General features: G+C 43.0%; 1 protein-coding gene across 5 annotated transcripts; it reads left to right on the plus strand.

Annotated features, from left to right (window-relative positions):
- The first annotated feature begins 6121 nt into the window (after positions 1 to 6121).
- On the plus strand, positions 6122 to 13787 carry LOC129845439 (T-cell activation inhibitor, mitochondrial-like). 5 transcript variants are annotated; one of them, XM_055913362.1, is made up of 12 exons: positions 6123 to 6243; positions 6335 to 6365; positions 6720 to 6824; positions 7193 to 7325; positions 7730 to 7880; positions 8115 to 8379; positions 8664 to 8786; positions 9195 to 9292; positions 9458 to 9549; positions 9651 to 9883; positions 11262 to 11393; positions 11491 to 13787. In XM_055913362.1, the coding sequence occupies exons 3-12, from the start codon at positions 6790 to 6792 to the stop codon at positions 11795 to 11797; spliced, it is 1569 nt and encodes a 522-aa protein (XP_055769337.1). In that variant the 5' UTR covers positions 6123 to 6243; positions 6335 to 6365; positions 6720 to 6789; the 3' UTR covers positions 11798 to 13787. The 5 variants fall into 5 exon arrangements, with proteins under 5 accessions (XP_055769340.1, XP_055769337.1, XP_055769341.1 ...); XM_055913366.1 differs by lacking the exon at positions 7193 to 7325; XM_055913361.1 differs by lacking the exon at positions 6335 to 6365.
- Positions 13788 to 15639: the final 1852 nt, after the last annotated feature.

Consider the following 15639-nt stretch of genomic DNA (forward strand, 5'->3'; position numbering starts at 1 on the left):
CAGGGCATTAAGTGCAGCTTTCTGATGTTGAGCCTTCAGCCAGCTGGACTTAACGCTCTGGACCAGAGCTACTAGAAACTATGGTCAATTCTGGCAACTTCCAGAACTTGAGAAAATCTAAATCAGGTCATTAAGTACCCCCCCAAAAAATATCTGTCTTTAACTTGTCTGTACAGAAATGGAAGTGTGTCTGTTAACAGGCCTGTCCAAAAGCACCTCTCACACTATGGTGCAGTTCAGATGTAACTGCTCTCATTGTTGCCCTGGCAGAAAGTAGTGGGAGCAGACATGCGCAGTACTGAGGCGTGTGGTGGCTGCTTTTTTTCGGGACGGGAGAGCTTTTCTGCCTATTAAGCACAGTGACATTCTTTGTCTGAAGGACACTGGCTGCCGTCCAAAAACTGGGCGCCCAAGCCGTTTAATTTTAAACCATAAAGAAGTTCTTGGCACAAAAGCCCTTATGTGGGCTTTGTCGCAATTAGATTAACCCAGAAAGGGCAACAGAGCGGATAGAACAGGATTGGGCAGAAAGGTATTGCTGGGATATTATGCTGTGTGGCATGTTCAACTGTGGAGGAATTAGCTGGACTTGACCCTCCAGTGATGGAATATGTCCAGGGGAGAGGACAAACTGCAGATTAATAGAGTCGCATTACAGCTAACAGTGGTAAAGGTGTTTGGCCCCCCAAACCGTGGCAGCTTCAAATGCAGCTACCTACCGGTATATCTCTCTCTCTCTCTCTCTCTCTCTCTCTCTCTCTCTCTCTCTCTCTCTCTCTCTCTCTCTCTCTGTGACACCGTTAATATGCTCTTCTCACTTACAACTTAAAGTGTATTTTGATGGCTTTTAGAATGAGTTTCATATTAATATGTCAACCATGTTTTCACAAAATGGCATCCATTGAGGAGGAACGTGGAATGTTTCTGTTGATGGTTTGTGCCTGTCTATCAAGAAGAGATTAAGTTGTATGGTGGGATGGAATTGAAGTCAGAGCAACAATATGTTAATCACTGTGGTCACTTTGCCCTTTTAAGATGTCCCCTCGATCTGCCCAAGCTGCATCCCAAATGGCACCCTAAGCCCTATATATCGCACTACTTTTGACCAGAGCCGTATGAGAACTACTACATAGGGTGCCATTTGGGACATAGCCTCAGTCTTTATCCACAGTCACTGAGGCAGCAGCCAATAAGAGCCATTGTTTTACTGCTCTGGCTCCACCTTGGAAGTTCCAGTTAAGTATGGCCTCAGCACCGCTGTCCTCTTTCTGACCTCTGTCACACAGGTGGTGCCAGACAGACTGCAGAGGCTTAGCTCCTTTAACACAGTTGGCTGAGATGGTGGAGCTATGATTCACTCGATGTTTTCCCTCTCCAGTACGCTCCCGTCTCTCTCTGTCTCCGTCTCTCTCTCTCTCCATCTCTGTCTCCTCATAACAACCAGGCCAGTTAGTCAGATCGTCCTCTGGGAATCATTAAATTAGCACAGACAAAAAAGCTTATCCAAATCTCTCTGTAATGGGTCTGCTGCGTTGTTGGATGATGTCCCTCACTCATTTCCTGTGTAGCATAACCTCCCTCATCGTTAAAGTGGCACTCCATTCTCCTTTTACCCTCATTTATCACCTGACTAACTTTACAAAAGGTACATCTCAATATGTGGTCCAGGTATCATGACATGGCACAAGTGGGGGGGGGGGGGGTTCTCATCTGTTCTCTATTACTCCTCTATTGTTCCCCCACACAAGACACAAGTGGGGAGGCCGATGACATCAGAGGGCACCATCAGACTAACTCCTTCAAGTTTTCAGTCGTGTCGAAAAAACAACATTTTGCTCCAAAAAAACATGTGTGTGTGTGTGTGTGTGTGTGTGTGTGTGTGTGTGTGTGTGTGTGTGTGTGTGTGTGTGTGTGTGTGTGTGTGTGTGTGTGTACATTACTGTATTTCTACGTGGAATATTGTTTTTCAACAGGAATAGTTCCAAAATAGCCGGAGTGTCTCTTTAACTTAGTCAAACGTCTCTAGTTGGATTTCTAAACTTCACTCTAAATAAATGGACATTTGCACATTATATGCAACCTCTCCCTCCCAATAATTGTACTTGTCCACCCCATCCCAATCCCAGTGTAAACAGAGGTGGATGGGGAACTACAGGCCTGGTCCTCAGTTATTCTCTGCTCCATCTATCTCTGCCTTGACCTCAATACACTTCCTCTAAAATAGTCAACTCTGCTCCACTCTGCATGTTGCTACAGTATCTGCCACATCTGAAGGCTGCCCCTAATTTACCTGAACCTACTCACACCCAATACTACACTCTAGATTTTGATAAGTATTTATTGTTTAGACATTGCATTTGTAGCCATGTTAGCAGTTTATTAAAGTGGTGATACATTCTAACCTAAACTTTATTGTAATTATTTTGCCACTATGGCCTATTTATTGCCTTACCTCCCTAATCTTATTACATCTGCATACACTGTACATGGATTTTTCTATTGTGTTATTGACTGTACGTTTGTTTATGTGTAACTCTGTGTTGTTGTTTTTGTCGCACTGCTTTGCTTTATCTTGGCCAGGTCGCAGTTGTAAATGAGAACTTGTTCTCAACTGGCCTACCTGGTTAAATAAAGGTGAAATAAATAAATAAAAATAAACTGAATGGCACTGAATAGGAATGAGTGTTTACTGTAATAATAACTGTAATATTGATGAATAAATAATGATGCTGTTGTTTTTATCTGACTTCCAGATTCTCTCTGGATCAGCCCCTGAGAGGTGTAGGATCCACCCAGGAGGATACAGGGCCTCAGGAGGGCCTCAGGAGGAACAGCTCTAGCCAGCTCTGACTTCTGGTGGGGCGGGACAGCTGGTGTTGTGAATCAGGCCGCTATAGTGCCAGACACGGCTTCTTCCCAACACCAGGGTCACACCCCATTGTACGCAGCACCGAAGCCCCGGAGTCCAGCCCTTTCCCTCACCGGCAGCAAGGCACAGCAGCAGTACTGTCTGGAGCACCGAAGCCCCGGAGCCCAGCCCTTTCCCTCACCGGCAGCAAGGCACAGCAGCAGATCACAGGAGGACAGATCAAAATGCATGCCGAGACTAGTGGAGGATGTGTCTTTCAAAAACAGACTAGTCGAAGTTAATTAAAAATAAACAAAATATTCCACTGTGTGTCTGGGGCATAAGAGGAACATTTGAGCATGGGTCCGAAGCATAACCACCATTGTTTAATTCTCAATTGTGATTAAAGTAGAGTTGTATTGTATTGACTTGCCCTATGACAGCTTCTGTGCGTCTGCACACTAGGACTAGGATTCATCATCAGTGAACTATCAGAACATAAGACAGTACAACTAGAGAGAGGACAGTGCCTCTCTGAACAAGTGTGATGGGAATAGCATGAAATGAATAATCAATCATAATGAAATGTGTTCCGGTTTATGTAAAAGCATGACAAATGAAAGGCTGGGTATATTGCTTTGTCTGGGATTAAATTGAAAATGGATTTTGATGTTAGTCTCAGTCTTAGTATCAGTACGCTTTGTTAGCATCCCTCTGTGCTGCTTTTATTTCACTTTATATGATATACTTTTATTAAAACTCATCAAAGGACTTTTTATTTGTTATTCGTTACGGAACGAATTGTATTGTGTGGTGGTAGTTTGTGAGTGAAAGTGTTTAAGTACAATTGTGAATTCGTTTTTGCATCATTATTCCAATAATAAAGTAGGATACATGTGAACAATTACAGCTATGTATATATCTTGTCATTTATATGATTATCTTTGCAAATTATTTGAATATTTTGTGTAAAATTATTTCCATACAGACTGTACGATACATTGGAAGTTAATCGTATAATTCATACACCCATTTCATCATAAAATAAATACACAGTCGTGGCCAAAAGTTTGGAGAATGACACAAATATTCATTTCCACAAAGTTTGCTGCTTCAGTGTCTTTAGATATTTTTGTCAGATGTTACTTTGGAGTACTGAAGTATAATTACAAGCATTTCATAAGTGTCAAAGGTTTTTATTGACAATTACATGAAGTTGATGCAAAGAGTCAATATTTGCAGTGTTGACCCTTCTTTTTCAAGACCTCTGCAATCCGCCCTGGCATGCTGTCAATTAACTTCTGGGCCATATCCTGACTGATGGCAGCCCATTTTTACATAATCAATGCTTGGAGTTTGTCAGAATTTGTGGGTTTTTGTTTGTCCACCCGCCTCTTGGGGATTGACCACAAGTTCTCAATGGGATGGTCTGGGGAGTTTCCTGGCCATGGACCCAAAATATCGATGTTTTGATCCCCGAGCCACTTAGTTATCACTTTTGCCTTATGGCAAGGTGCTCCATCATCCTGGTAAAAGGCATTGTTCGTCACCAAACTGTTCCTGGGTGGTTGGGGGAAGTTGCTCTCGGAGGATGTGTTGGTACCATTCTTTATTCGTGGCTGTGTTCATAGGCAAAAGTGTGAGTGAGCCCACTCCTTTGGCTGAGAAGCAACCCCACACATGAATGGTCTCAGGATGCTTTACTGTTGGCATGACACAGGACGGATGGTAGCGCTCACCTTGTCTTCTCCGGACAATCTTTTTTCCGGATGCCCCAAACAATCGTAAAGTTGATTCATCAGAGAAATGACTTTACCCCAGTCCTCAGCAGTCCAATCCCTGTACCTTTTGCAGAATATCAGTCTGTCCCTGATGTTTTTCCTGGAGAGAAGTGGCTTCTTTGCTGCCCTTCTTGACACCAGGCCATCCTCCAAAAGTCTTTGCCTCACTGTGCGTGCAGATGCACTCACACCTGCCTGCTGCCATTCCTGAGAAAGCTCTGTACTAGTGGTGTCCCGATCCCGCAGTTGAATCAACTTTAGGAGACAGTCCTGGCGCTTGCTGGACTTTCTTGGGTGCCCTGAAGCCTTCTTCACAACAATTGAACCGCTCTCCTTGAAGTTCTTAATGATCCGATAAAGTGTTGATTTAGGTGCAATCTTACTGGCAGCAATATCCTTGCCTGTGAAGCCCTTTTTGTGCAAAGCAATGATGACGGCACGTGTTTCCTTGTAGGTAACCATGGCTGACAGAGGACGAACAATGATTCGATGCACCACCCTCCTTTTGAAGCTTCCAGTCTGTTATTCGAACTCAATCAGCATGACAGAGTGATCTCCAGTCTTGTCCTTGTTAATACTCACACCTGTGTCAACGAGAGAATCACTGACATGATGTCAGCTGGTCCTTTTGTTGCAGGGCTGAAATGCAGTGGAAATGTTTTGGGGGGATTCAGTTCATTTACATGGCAAAGAGGGACTTTGCAATTAATTGCAATTCATCTGATCACTCTTCATAACATTCTGGAGTATATGCAAATTGCCATCATACAAACTGAGGCAGCAGACTTTGTGAAAATGTATATTTGTGTAATTCTCAAAAATGTTGGCCACGACTGTAGAATTTAAGTTCCCGTGCAGTAGAATTTCCAAATTCCTCTCCCAAAGACCTGCAAGCATGTCCACTACCGGTCAAAGGTTTTAGAACATCTACTCATTCAAGGGTTTTTCTTAATTTTACTATTTTCTACATTGTAGAATAATAGTGAAGACATCAAAACTATGAAATAACATATATGGCATCATGTACAAAAAGAAAAAAAAATGTTTTTTTAGCAAAAAACTGTTTCTCAAGCAATATGTTTGCTAGGACTTAGTGGTCTGAGTGGGGAGGGGGAAACCGAAAACTAGCTGTTATTGGCAGAGGTTTGGAACTGTCTTTGGTATTGGTCTATTATCTAATTTACCGCCTGATGATGTCACCATGGAAAGACGAAACTTCACCCATGCAAAACCTGCTGATTAGAAGGTCCTGTGTAGATTGTATTTTCAACCAGCAACTATCAGGAAATAACACTGATCACATTTGATCACTCTTTTACGGTGTTAGTTTCATCTGCTGTTGTTGTACAATATCATACAAAATACAGAAAAAAATAAATTTGGACTGCATTTAGAAGAGGTGCAATGATGAGCGAGATATTACTTGTAGTTTTCTAAACTCACCAGCAGAGGTCATTAAACGTCCATATCAGAGCAATCGATGCCTTAGTATAGTAGTGCGATTGCTTTTGTCTGTCTGATTTCTGTGAATGGAGCACTGGCTGACATTGGACTCAAAATCTATGTAAAAAAATCACTGCCATGCTACCAATTTTGCAATGCAGTCTTTAGAAGGTAATCTGTATTCATTAATGTTGATATATTCTGAGCCAAACACTTATCGACATGTGGCTGGTACAGTCTGAATGTGGTTACTTATTTTCAGCTCACAGCTAGCCTGCAAGGAAGCTAGCTAGGTGGGTAAACTAGCTGAACCTGTTTGTTGTTGTGATTGTCTGTTAGTTATAACAGGTCATACGATTTATTGCTCAGTTTTGTGATGGAATAAACTGAAAGAACTTGCAAGCCAGACGATTTGATAGCGTTGTTGTTTAGAGTGTTCTCCAATGTGTCCCCTTGGCCTTGCCTTAGGTTAGTCCTGTGAATGCCAGAGATACTGTAAATAAGACCTATATTTTGAGTTTGCCCAACAAACCAAGGCTTAGCTGGCTAGCTACTGCTGTAGTATAAATGCTACTAAAATCTTTATTAAGATTTGTCAGTTTGGACCAGTCAGTCAACTCATAATCTGTAACCTATTTCGTCAACAGGAGAGAATCAACAACGGTGGATGTCACAAGTCATTGATTTGATGGTGTCCAGCTAGAGCTAGCTACAGCTATGTCTGTGACCTCTCTCCTGCGAAGTGCCATGAGGTAAATAACCCACTATAGTACTTACATTATCATATTTACATCATCACCTGCACTCTGAATTGATTTTGGGAAAAGGGCCACTGTTGTTAGTGATGTCATGCATAGTTTCCAAAACTCGGTCCTGGGGCCCCCCTGGGTGCATGTTTTGTTTTTTGCCCAGGCACTACACAGCTGATTCAAACAACCAACTCATCATCAAGCTTTTACCATTTGAATCAGCTGTGTAGTGGTGCGGCAGAAACCAAAACGTGCAGGGGGGGCTGAGTTTGGGAGACCCTGATGTAATGCACAGCAGGTTCCCTTTGGACTTCATAGTGATCATGGTGACAACCCTTTATCCTCACTCTCTGGTCCACGTTGTTTTTCAGAGTGGGGAACAGACATGTTGCAACACATTTGGTCCATCAGAGAGCTCTTTCAGGGGCAGATGCTATCAATGCACTGAGACCTTTCTACTTTGCAGTGCATCCAGACTTCTTTGGCCAGCATCCCAGGGAAAGGGTGAATGATTATGTCCTGTCGTAGGCTAAAAGAGCAATAATGTCAATGTATCATAGAATTATGTCGTAGGGCCATTCCATGGTGACTTAACAATTTCCATTTAACATTTTACAGAAACACATTTACTTGAAGGACAGTGTAGATGCAGCACAAACCGTCATTCTGTTACCAAACTTTGCATCTGCACTGTTACTCAATTAAAGTTGTTTTTGTAAAATTTTCAGTGGTAATTGTTAAAAGGAGTCCTTGTGCATAGAGTTGCATGGTTTGTTTAACTTTGCATTCATTGATTTTTGTTTGACATTTTAAAGTGAAAAATATGAGCCTCAGAATCATTCTGTTATCGTGGAATTGCCAATCATTCTTTTTTATATATAATAAATTCTTTGTGTAATTCTCTTCAGGAAGTGAATGAGAATTCCCTCAAGAGACTCAATGGTTATTTGGAAAACCTTCAGAAACCGGGAACCCGCTCAGTCCAACCAACAAAGCTCACCTTTTATGTCAGGGAAATAAAGGGGAAGGAAGGCATTCAGAAGGACATCTTTCCTCCTGGTAATGTCCTTTTAGCCTGCTTAAAATGTAGACTACAGTATTGGTGTTTCTTGATCATTTGTTTTTTCATACCGTTTCCTCTGAGGGTGAGTATTATGCCTGGGTGCATTCCAAATGACACCCTATGCACCCTGGTTAAATGTAGTACATTATATAGAGAACATGGTGCCATTTGCAATTTGGATTTTTTTTCTGACTGACTACGTTTGTAATACATTTGACTACATTTCCCAGGGTTCCGTTCAGTCAGCTTCACTCTGCAGACCAAGGATGTCCTGACCACCGTAATGGACGTGTTGAAGTCCTGCAGTCTGTCCACAGAGCACATGAAGGGACTCAAGGCCAGCTCAGAGTCACCCAAGAGCCAGCAGCCGGTGGCTGGGCATGGGAACCCTTTCTACAGGCCCATCAAATGGGACAAAAGCTACTACAGCTTCACTGGCTTCAGAGACCCAGAGCAGGAGCTGGAGCAGGCCAAGAAAGTAGAGCCCACACTAAGGTACTGTATAATGACTACCTAGCCAAAGCAAACGGTAGCATCCTATGTATGTAGAATGACACATTAGACATTAGCATCGCTTTAGCTCGATCACTTTTTAACTGTCAACTCAAATTCACAGATGCATTCCGAAGACGGGTTTAAAAAGAAACATGATCTTGCTGTCTTCGTCACTGCCTGTGTACTTGCATTCTTCTAGTTGGCTTATTCCACTGCCCTGAGAGAAGTGACGTGCTCTACAAGCGAGCCATTGGTCTGTCTGAAGAGTTGTCTTTCTGCTGCAGCTTGTGGCTGAGAAACCATGAGAAGGAGGCTACGAAGAAGCAGAACGCCAGTGTCCCTCGACGGGAGGAGCTGAAGAGACTCAAGAAGGAATTGTGTCAGAAATTTGCCTTGGAAGATATCAGGTAATCATCAACACTCTGAACAACAGCTATTCCATTATGATAGAAGATGAAAACATTGGAGTTTCATTAAGTGCACCAACTCCCATGCAGATAGAAAATGATGCAGAGACACATAGTAAAAACAGAATTGTCACATGCGCCGAATACAACATGACTCTGATGCAAAGTGCTGGCCCTATGAAGTAAAGTGCATAGACCCTTCAGCTTCATAGGGTGCATGTTTGAGTTACTGTTTGACTGGGTTCTACTGGCCTGCGGTACAACAGAAGGTGGTTAATGTCATTCCAAAGTAACGTATTATCAATGTTCTGGAGACTTTGAGCCTCCTCCTGTTGTTACATCATGACTGGGGATCTCTGCTCCCACTTGAACACCTGGTCTGAGGACAATACCTCCTTCCTCCTGCAGGTGGCATCGCAGCTGGGGAGTGACTCACAGATGCTGTCAGCTCCAGAGTCTGAGCCGTCTCTCCCAGCAGAACCCTGAGGCTGTGCTCAACCTGCGAGGTATACACACCTGGAAGAGTCAATAAGGGTCTTTATGTCTTAAGAGTGGGCTTGAATTGTTCTATTCTGTTGACATTTTGAAAGATGTCCTGACTGACAGAGAATGATGAGTGAATTAAAATTATGTATGGTAAATTACTTTATGCATTCCTTATTTTCTTTTAGGACACACTATAATATTCACTGACCAATCAGGGATGAATGCCTCGGGTCACGTGATGCTGGGAACAATGGATGTTCATCACCAATGGACAAAAGTAAGGCACATGTTACATTTCAGATGGAAAAGTTACCAGTCTTTTTTATTTTCCTGTTGCTCATGTTCCGTGTTTGTTTGTGTGTTGTACATGTGTCCTAGCTGTTTGTGAGTCTCCCCAGCTACCGTAGCCTGCTCCAGCAGACAGAGTGGCTGAAGGAGAGGATCAGCCATGTGTTGGGAGGTATTCAGGTAATTAACATAGAGAGACTGGGACCTGTACAGCCTATAGAGGAACACTGCAGCATCCTCAACACCTTCCATAAGAGACTACTGTCCCGACGCCTAGCCCTGCATCCCAGGAGCCTGCAAGGCCTGGCCATGACCCTGGAGAAGTAAGAGACTCTTCCTTATCCACCCACGCCACAGACATGTACCCTACTGTCTACCATGTACCTGACTGTCTACCATGTACCAGAAGTCTACCAGTGGGCCAAAATACTCTGTTTATGCAGCACATTGCTGTTCAAGGGTGTGATTTTGATGCTACTGTAATACCAGTCTGTAGAGTGGGGGTCCCCAATTACACTGAACAAAAATATAAACGCAACATGCAACAATTTCAATGGTTTTACTGAGTTCATATCAGGAAATCAGTCAATTGAAATAAATGTATTAGGCCCTAATCTATGGATTTCACATGACTGGGCAGGGGCACAGTCATGGGTGGGCTTGGGAGGGCATAGGCCCACCCACTGGAGAGCCAGGTCCAGCCAATCAGAATGAGTTTTTCCCCGCAAAAGGGCTTTATTAATTACAGACAAAAATACTCCAGTTTCATCAGCTGTCCAGGTGGATGGTGCATGTGTGTGAAGATGCCGGATGTGGAGGTCCTGGCCTGGTGTGGTTACACGTGGTCTGCGGTTGTGAGGCCAGTTGGACATACTGCCAAATTCTCTAAAATGACATTAGCAGTTTATGGTAGAGAAATGAACATTCAGTTACCTTGCAACACCTCTGGTGGACATTCCTGCAGTCAGCATGCCAGTTGCATGCTCCCTCAACTTGAAACATCTGTGGCATTGTGTTGTGTGACAAAACTGCAAATGTTATTGTCCCCAGCACAAGGTGCACTTGTGTAATGATCATGCTGTTTAATCAGTTTCTTAATATTCCACACCTGTCAGGTGGATGGATTATCTTGGCAAAAGAGAAATGCTTACTAACAGGGATGTAAACAAATGTGTGCACAACATTTTAGAGAAATAAGCTTTTTGTTCATATGGAACATTTTCTGGAATCTTATTTCATCTCCTGAAACATGGGGCCAACACTTTACATGTTGTGTTTGCATTTTTGTTCAGTTTACATTTAGTCGTGAGCCGACTTTTCCTGATGGCCGGGGGGCCGGAACATAGTTATAAATGATTTGGATCCAAAACAGATATAGTATTTGACAAAAGCAGAATCATTTCAAACATTGATTACATTGGGATAGGATCACATAAGCCTCGCTCTAAATGTGTGGGAATACTTGGGAACAGATTTCCTAAATTAAAATCACGTTGAGCAAATTTCTTGGTGATTTTAGTCTTTTATGTCCAACAACAACAATTCCCCAAAACTTTTTTTATTATTATTGATTTATTTTGCTCAGAGAACTTGGAGGGCCAAATGAAATCACCGGCGGGCTGCCTATAGGGGAACCCTGGTGTAGAGGCATGTGAGAGATTCCCCGGCCACTGATGATGTACCTGTGGTGTTTTGCCCCAGTGACCGCTCCAGCCCCAGCCTGCATGAGATGGGTCACTTCGTCATCCCAGCCACCTGTGAGCCTAGCAGACTACAGACTTTCCTCCAGAGCATGGCCTGGGAGGCCCGACAACGAATCAAACACAGGAACCAGTGAGTGTCTCTGTCAACCGTGTCTTCCTGCCCTCCTACTTCCTACATGTCTGTGTACATTGTTGTATTGATTATCCCTCTGTCTGTGTGTGGCTAGGCGAGCTCTGTGTGTGACTCTGACCTGTGTCCGTCCCCAGGCTGCAGGCGGAGGAGGAGGAGGTACTGCTCCACTGCCTGGAGGGTCTGGCCCTGAGGAATCTGTCCAAGGAGCCCAGTGTCAGACACAACCAGATGATCCCCTGCTGCAGGCGGTTGCTGGAGGAACGCTCCCCACTCATGGAGGGCCTCCGGGTGGAGGTCTCCCACTTCTACTCTGTGTTGCAGGACGGGGACTTGTGCATCCCCTGGGACTGGAAGGGCTGAGGGCACAGGGACAGGGGACATGCTGCAGCACGCCTGGTTGAACCAGACTGAATGTTGTGCTCACCATGTCTACCACCAGGCTACACTGCAGCTGCCACACAGAGAAACAAACCAACCAACTCTCACAAGGTCAACCACGTTATGCTTCTACTGGAGAGCACAGATAAACAGACATACTCTTTTCACACTATCGTGCTGAACCAGGGCCCGGTTTCCCAAAAGCATCTGAAGGCTGAGTTCATAGTTAGAACCTTTGTAGGAGCATCGTTAGATCTCTGAACTGTTTTCCAAAGCCGTCCTTACTAAAGTTGCACTTGAAAACGCGTGTTATTTACCGCCTGCCTCAGATCACTCCTAGAACAGCTAGTGTTATTTTTCCCTTCCACTAAACATAGAATCAAGATGCTTATCTGTCTCTCTGTGACCGCTGATAACTTCACAATGATGTTGACTACAAATATAAAGTTGCCAATGTCTATGCAATTATTAGAAACAACCAAAGGATAAAATTATGCTTAAATGAAAACCTATATGACTGCATTCAGATATGAATAGCCTTCCTACCTACAGTATAGTCTACATAGGCTTATATTTCAAATAGTTGTATTTATCTATTTGGCTACCGTCTGTAATTTATGCCTCTATATTTCATGATGTGTAAAATCATGATTTAGTGCATTTATTATAGGGTAAGCATTAGAATAAGCCGTCTCAATATTTGCAGTCGTACTAGCTGATCTGTCGTCAGTATTGTGGAATAATTATAATTTTAAGGTAAGATATTAATGAAGAAAACTGATCCGAGAGCAGTGATCCGTTTCTTTCAATCTTGTCAGTATCGACACACTTAGTGGACGTTCTGTCTGCGTGGCGGTATATCTTCGGCCGTTGTAGGAAAGATTAATCGTTAAAACACTCGTAAGCCTAAATTCCATTCCATCGATATCGGGAAACCAGGCCCAGTACTGTGTTGGCTTGGATACGTTCTTTTCATAATGTCCTTTCCAGCACGTTCCCGTAACTATAGGATGCGTGACCAGACTAGCGCAGCTCAGCTTGATTTAGTAGTCTGAAAAGATTTGGTCAGAGTAGGCTGGTGCAATAGTTAGTGTGTATTAACCAACAAGAAGGTCTAGTATCTTGAAGTCAGTCAGTGTTCAGGAGGGTGTGCGAGTGAAGAAACCAACACAGAGTAATAGTATCAATATTTTCATTAGGGGTGTATGAGGGAAAATAATAAGATGTTTGTTAATGTAGTACAGTAGCGCTTTTTATTGATTGTGTTATTTTAATGAATATGTTGGAGTATTATTTCCGAGACCATCAACGAAGACAACAATAACACTTATTCAAATCTATTACACTTGACTTTAAACTGTACAGAAACATACTTTGCTGTCACAAAAGAAGAGCTAAGAGAAGAAATGGCTCGGTATTACAAACTGTCTCATACGATGATCGGACGGGAGACGTCCTATACTGCTGCAGTGTTTAAACTCTCCACTAGATGGAGTGTTCTCACTAAACTCAGTATGAGGTTCATTGGTTTTTGTAATGATGTAAATTCTTCTGAGTGAGATTTGATGTTCTGGTGTTTCTCAGACTAGGATTGTGGATTTAGGATCAGTTTGACCTTTTAGATCACAATAAAAAAACATTACATGGACAGGGGAGACCTGATTTCTAGATCCGATGTTTTTGATACGTAGAACCTGTGGTCAGTGGTCTACTGTAGGTTGACCTCGACTGAAATGGACAACTGCTACTAGAAGAAGCGCTATAGTACTGGAAGTGGATCCCACCGCATTGATGCAGCTCTCGGGCGACGGGACAGTCAAATGGAATGGAGACTTTATATTGCAAGATCAAGTAATACTAACTGTATTTTGCATCAGTTGCCTGACTAGCTAGAATACTGTTGAGACAACTGGGAACAATAATACTTAATATGTTTGTTTTTACCTCTTGTTAAATTTAACACAACCAAGACCACAGAATAAAGACCTGATCAAATAAAGTGAGTGATTTCAAGCGTTGGGAGAAGATGGATAATTTATTTCATCTAATATAATTTAGAGATGCTAAATGACGAATGAAAAATGTGTATGACTATTGCTGGATTAACACTATTATCAACATTCTTGTTTGTTTGCCATTGTCCTTCACAAAGTGTGTTGTAACTTGTTGCAGAGCTGACTGACTCCATCCCAAATCAGCTCTGTGCTGAACGGTTGTCAAAAGCCAATTTGATCCAAACACACCCATACATAAACTCTACATGAACATGTGGATGTCTCTCTCACTCTCCCAGAGTGATAAATGTGTGTTGAATTAGACGATATGAAGTCCCTTCCTCCTCTGTACACTGAGCCAGAACTATAGAGATAGATCATGTGTTCTTTATTTAAATCAGTGGTCAGAACAGCCTCTTCAAAGAAACAACAGATCATAGATCCACCATCACCTGTCTGCCTGTCGGTCTGACCGTTCAGCTCCGAGATTCAGGGCCTGTAAAAAGTAGTGCACTAGGGAATAGGGTGCCATTTGGGATGGACCCTGAGGCAGGGTGGGATGGATATTAGCAGAGTAATTCCTAGCTTTTTAGGAGACATTAATAGACAGGGGAGGTTGTGTCCCGCCTGGCATGGGGTTGGCCTTCTAGCAGTGCTAGTGTTAGTCATCCTGCCTCTTCATTGTGCAGGATATGGGTTTGGTTGGTTTATGGCAAGCTGATCCTGATCGGCCACTTCCTCCTAGTTAGAGAGGAACCCCCTCTGAGTTTGAGTGTTGCCATAAAGCCATGGAGGTCATGACGCTGAATCAGACTGTTTTGAAACAGGAAAGCCTTTAATGATTTATACCTGAGCTCCCGCTGTTGTTGCCATACCTCCCCTGATCTAATGTAGTCAGGGTACCAGTCTTTAGAACTAACATTCCACGCCTTCACACTCTTGTCTTTGGCAAATGACAGGAGTGGCAAGGAGTCGAATGTTATAACTGAACAGAGACAGCAACCAGGCGTTCTAACGCACTGTTCCATACTGCTTCTGCTCTAATGCGTTTTCACAGACGTGGGAGGGGAGCGTTCACTATCAATTACCCCATTTGATCATGACGAGGCGGCGACCTGACCAGCGTTTGGCCCTCTTGTGACTGTGGTAAAGGTTTTAATCAAGTGCAATACATTTGGCCATTATTCTGTAAAATAACAAGGGCCATCAATATCTTGAATGTCAAATGAAAAGTAATGGGAAGACAAACATGCTACCGTTCCTGTTATTAGGTTGCTGGGAAACTAACTTCAATGTCCCTGGCTACTTCAAAGTAGATCATATTTTTTGTTCTGAACTGAATGTTTCTGATCACTCTACTCTCTTTCCCAGCGTCATCTTGCTTCCTTTTGTAACCAGAAAATACATCCTGGCATTATGATCATAACATTCAGTTCAGAACCAGAAATATGATCTACTTTGAAGTAGCCAGGGACATTCAAGTTATTTTCCCAGCAACCTAAATAACAGGAAAGGTAGCATTGTTATCCACCCGTGACTTTTGATTTGACATTCAGATATTGATTGGGGCTTGAAAGAGTATTACTGGTGTTCATGTGATTCCCATGTTTTATGTCTCCCAGTCTTTCACAGATTGTATTTACAAGTTTAATATGACTCAGGGAAGGGAGACATCCATGTTAGAAGTCGACACCGTGTCTACCCCGTCCATCAACACAAGTGCGGTGGAACTGTCCTCTTGGTCTAATGGTTAAGATTGGTTGGTTGGTTCCTCCCGTGGGAGACTCGGGTTCAGATCTCGGCTGGTTAGACGGACAACCAAGTGGTCTTTGGCCATTTCCAACACTGACGCTTCTTGACTCTTTCTTTTC

Source organism: Salvelinus fontinalis, unplaced genomic scaffold (genome assembly GCF_029448725.1).
Source record: "Salvelinus fontinalis isolate EN_2023a unplaced genomic scaffold, ASM2944872v1 scaffold_0305, whole genome shotgun sequence".
Lineage (NCBI taxonomy): Eukaryota > Metazoa > Chordata > Actinopteri > Salmoniformes > Salmonidae > Salvelinus > Salvelinus fontinalis.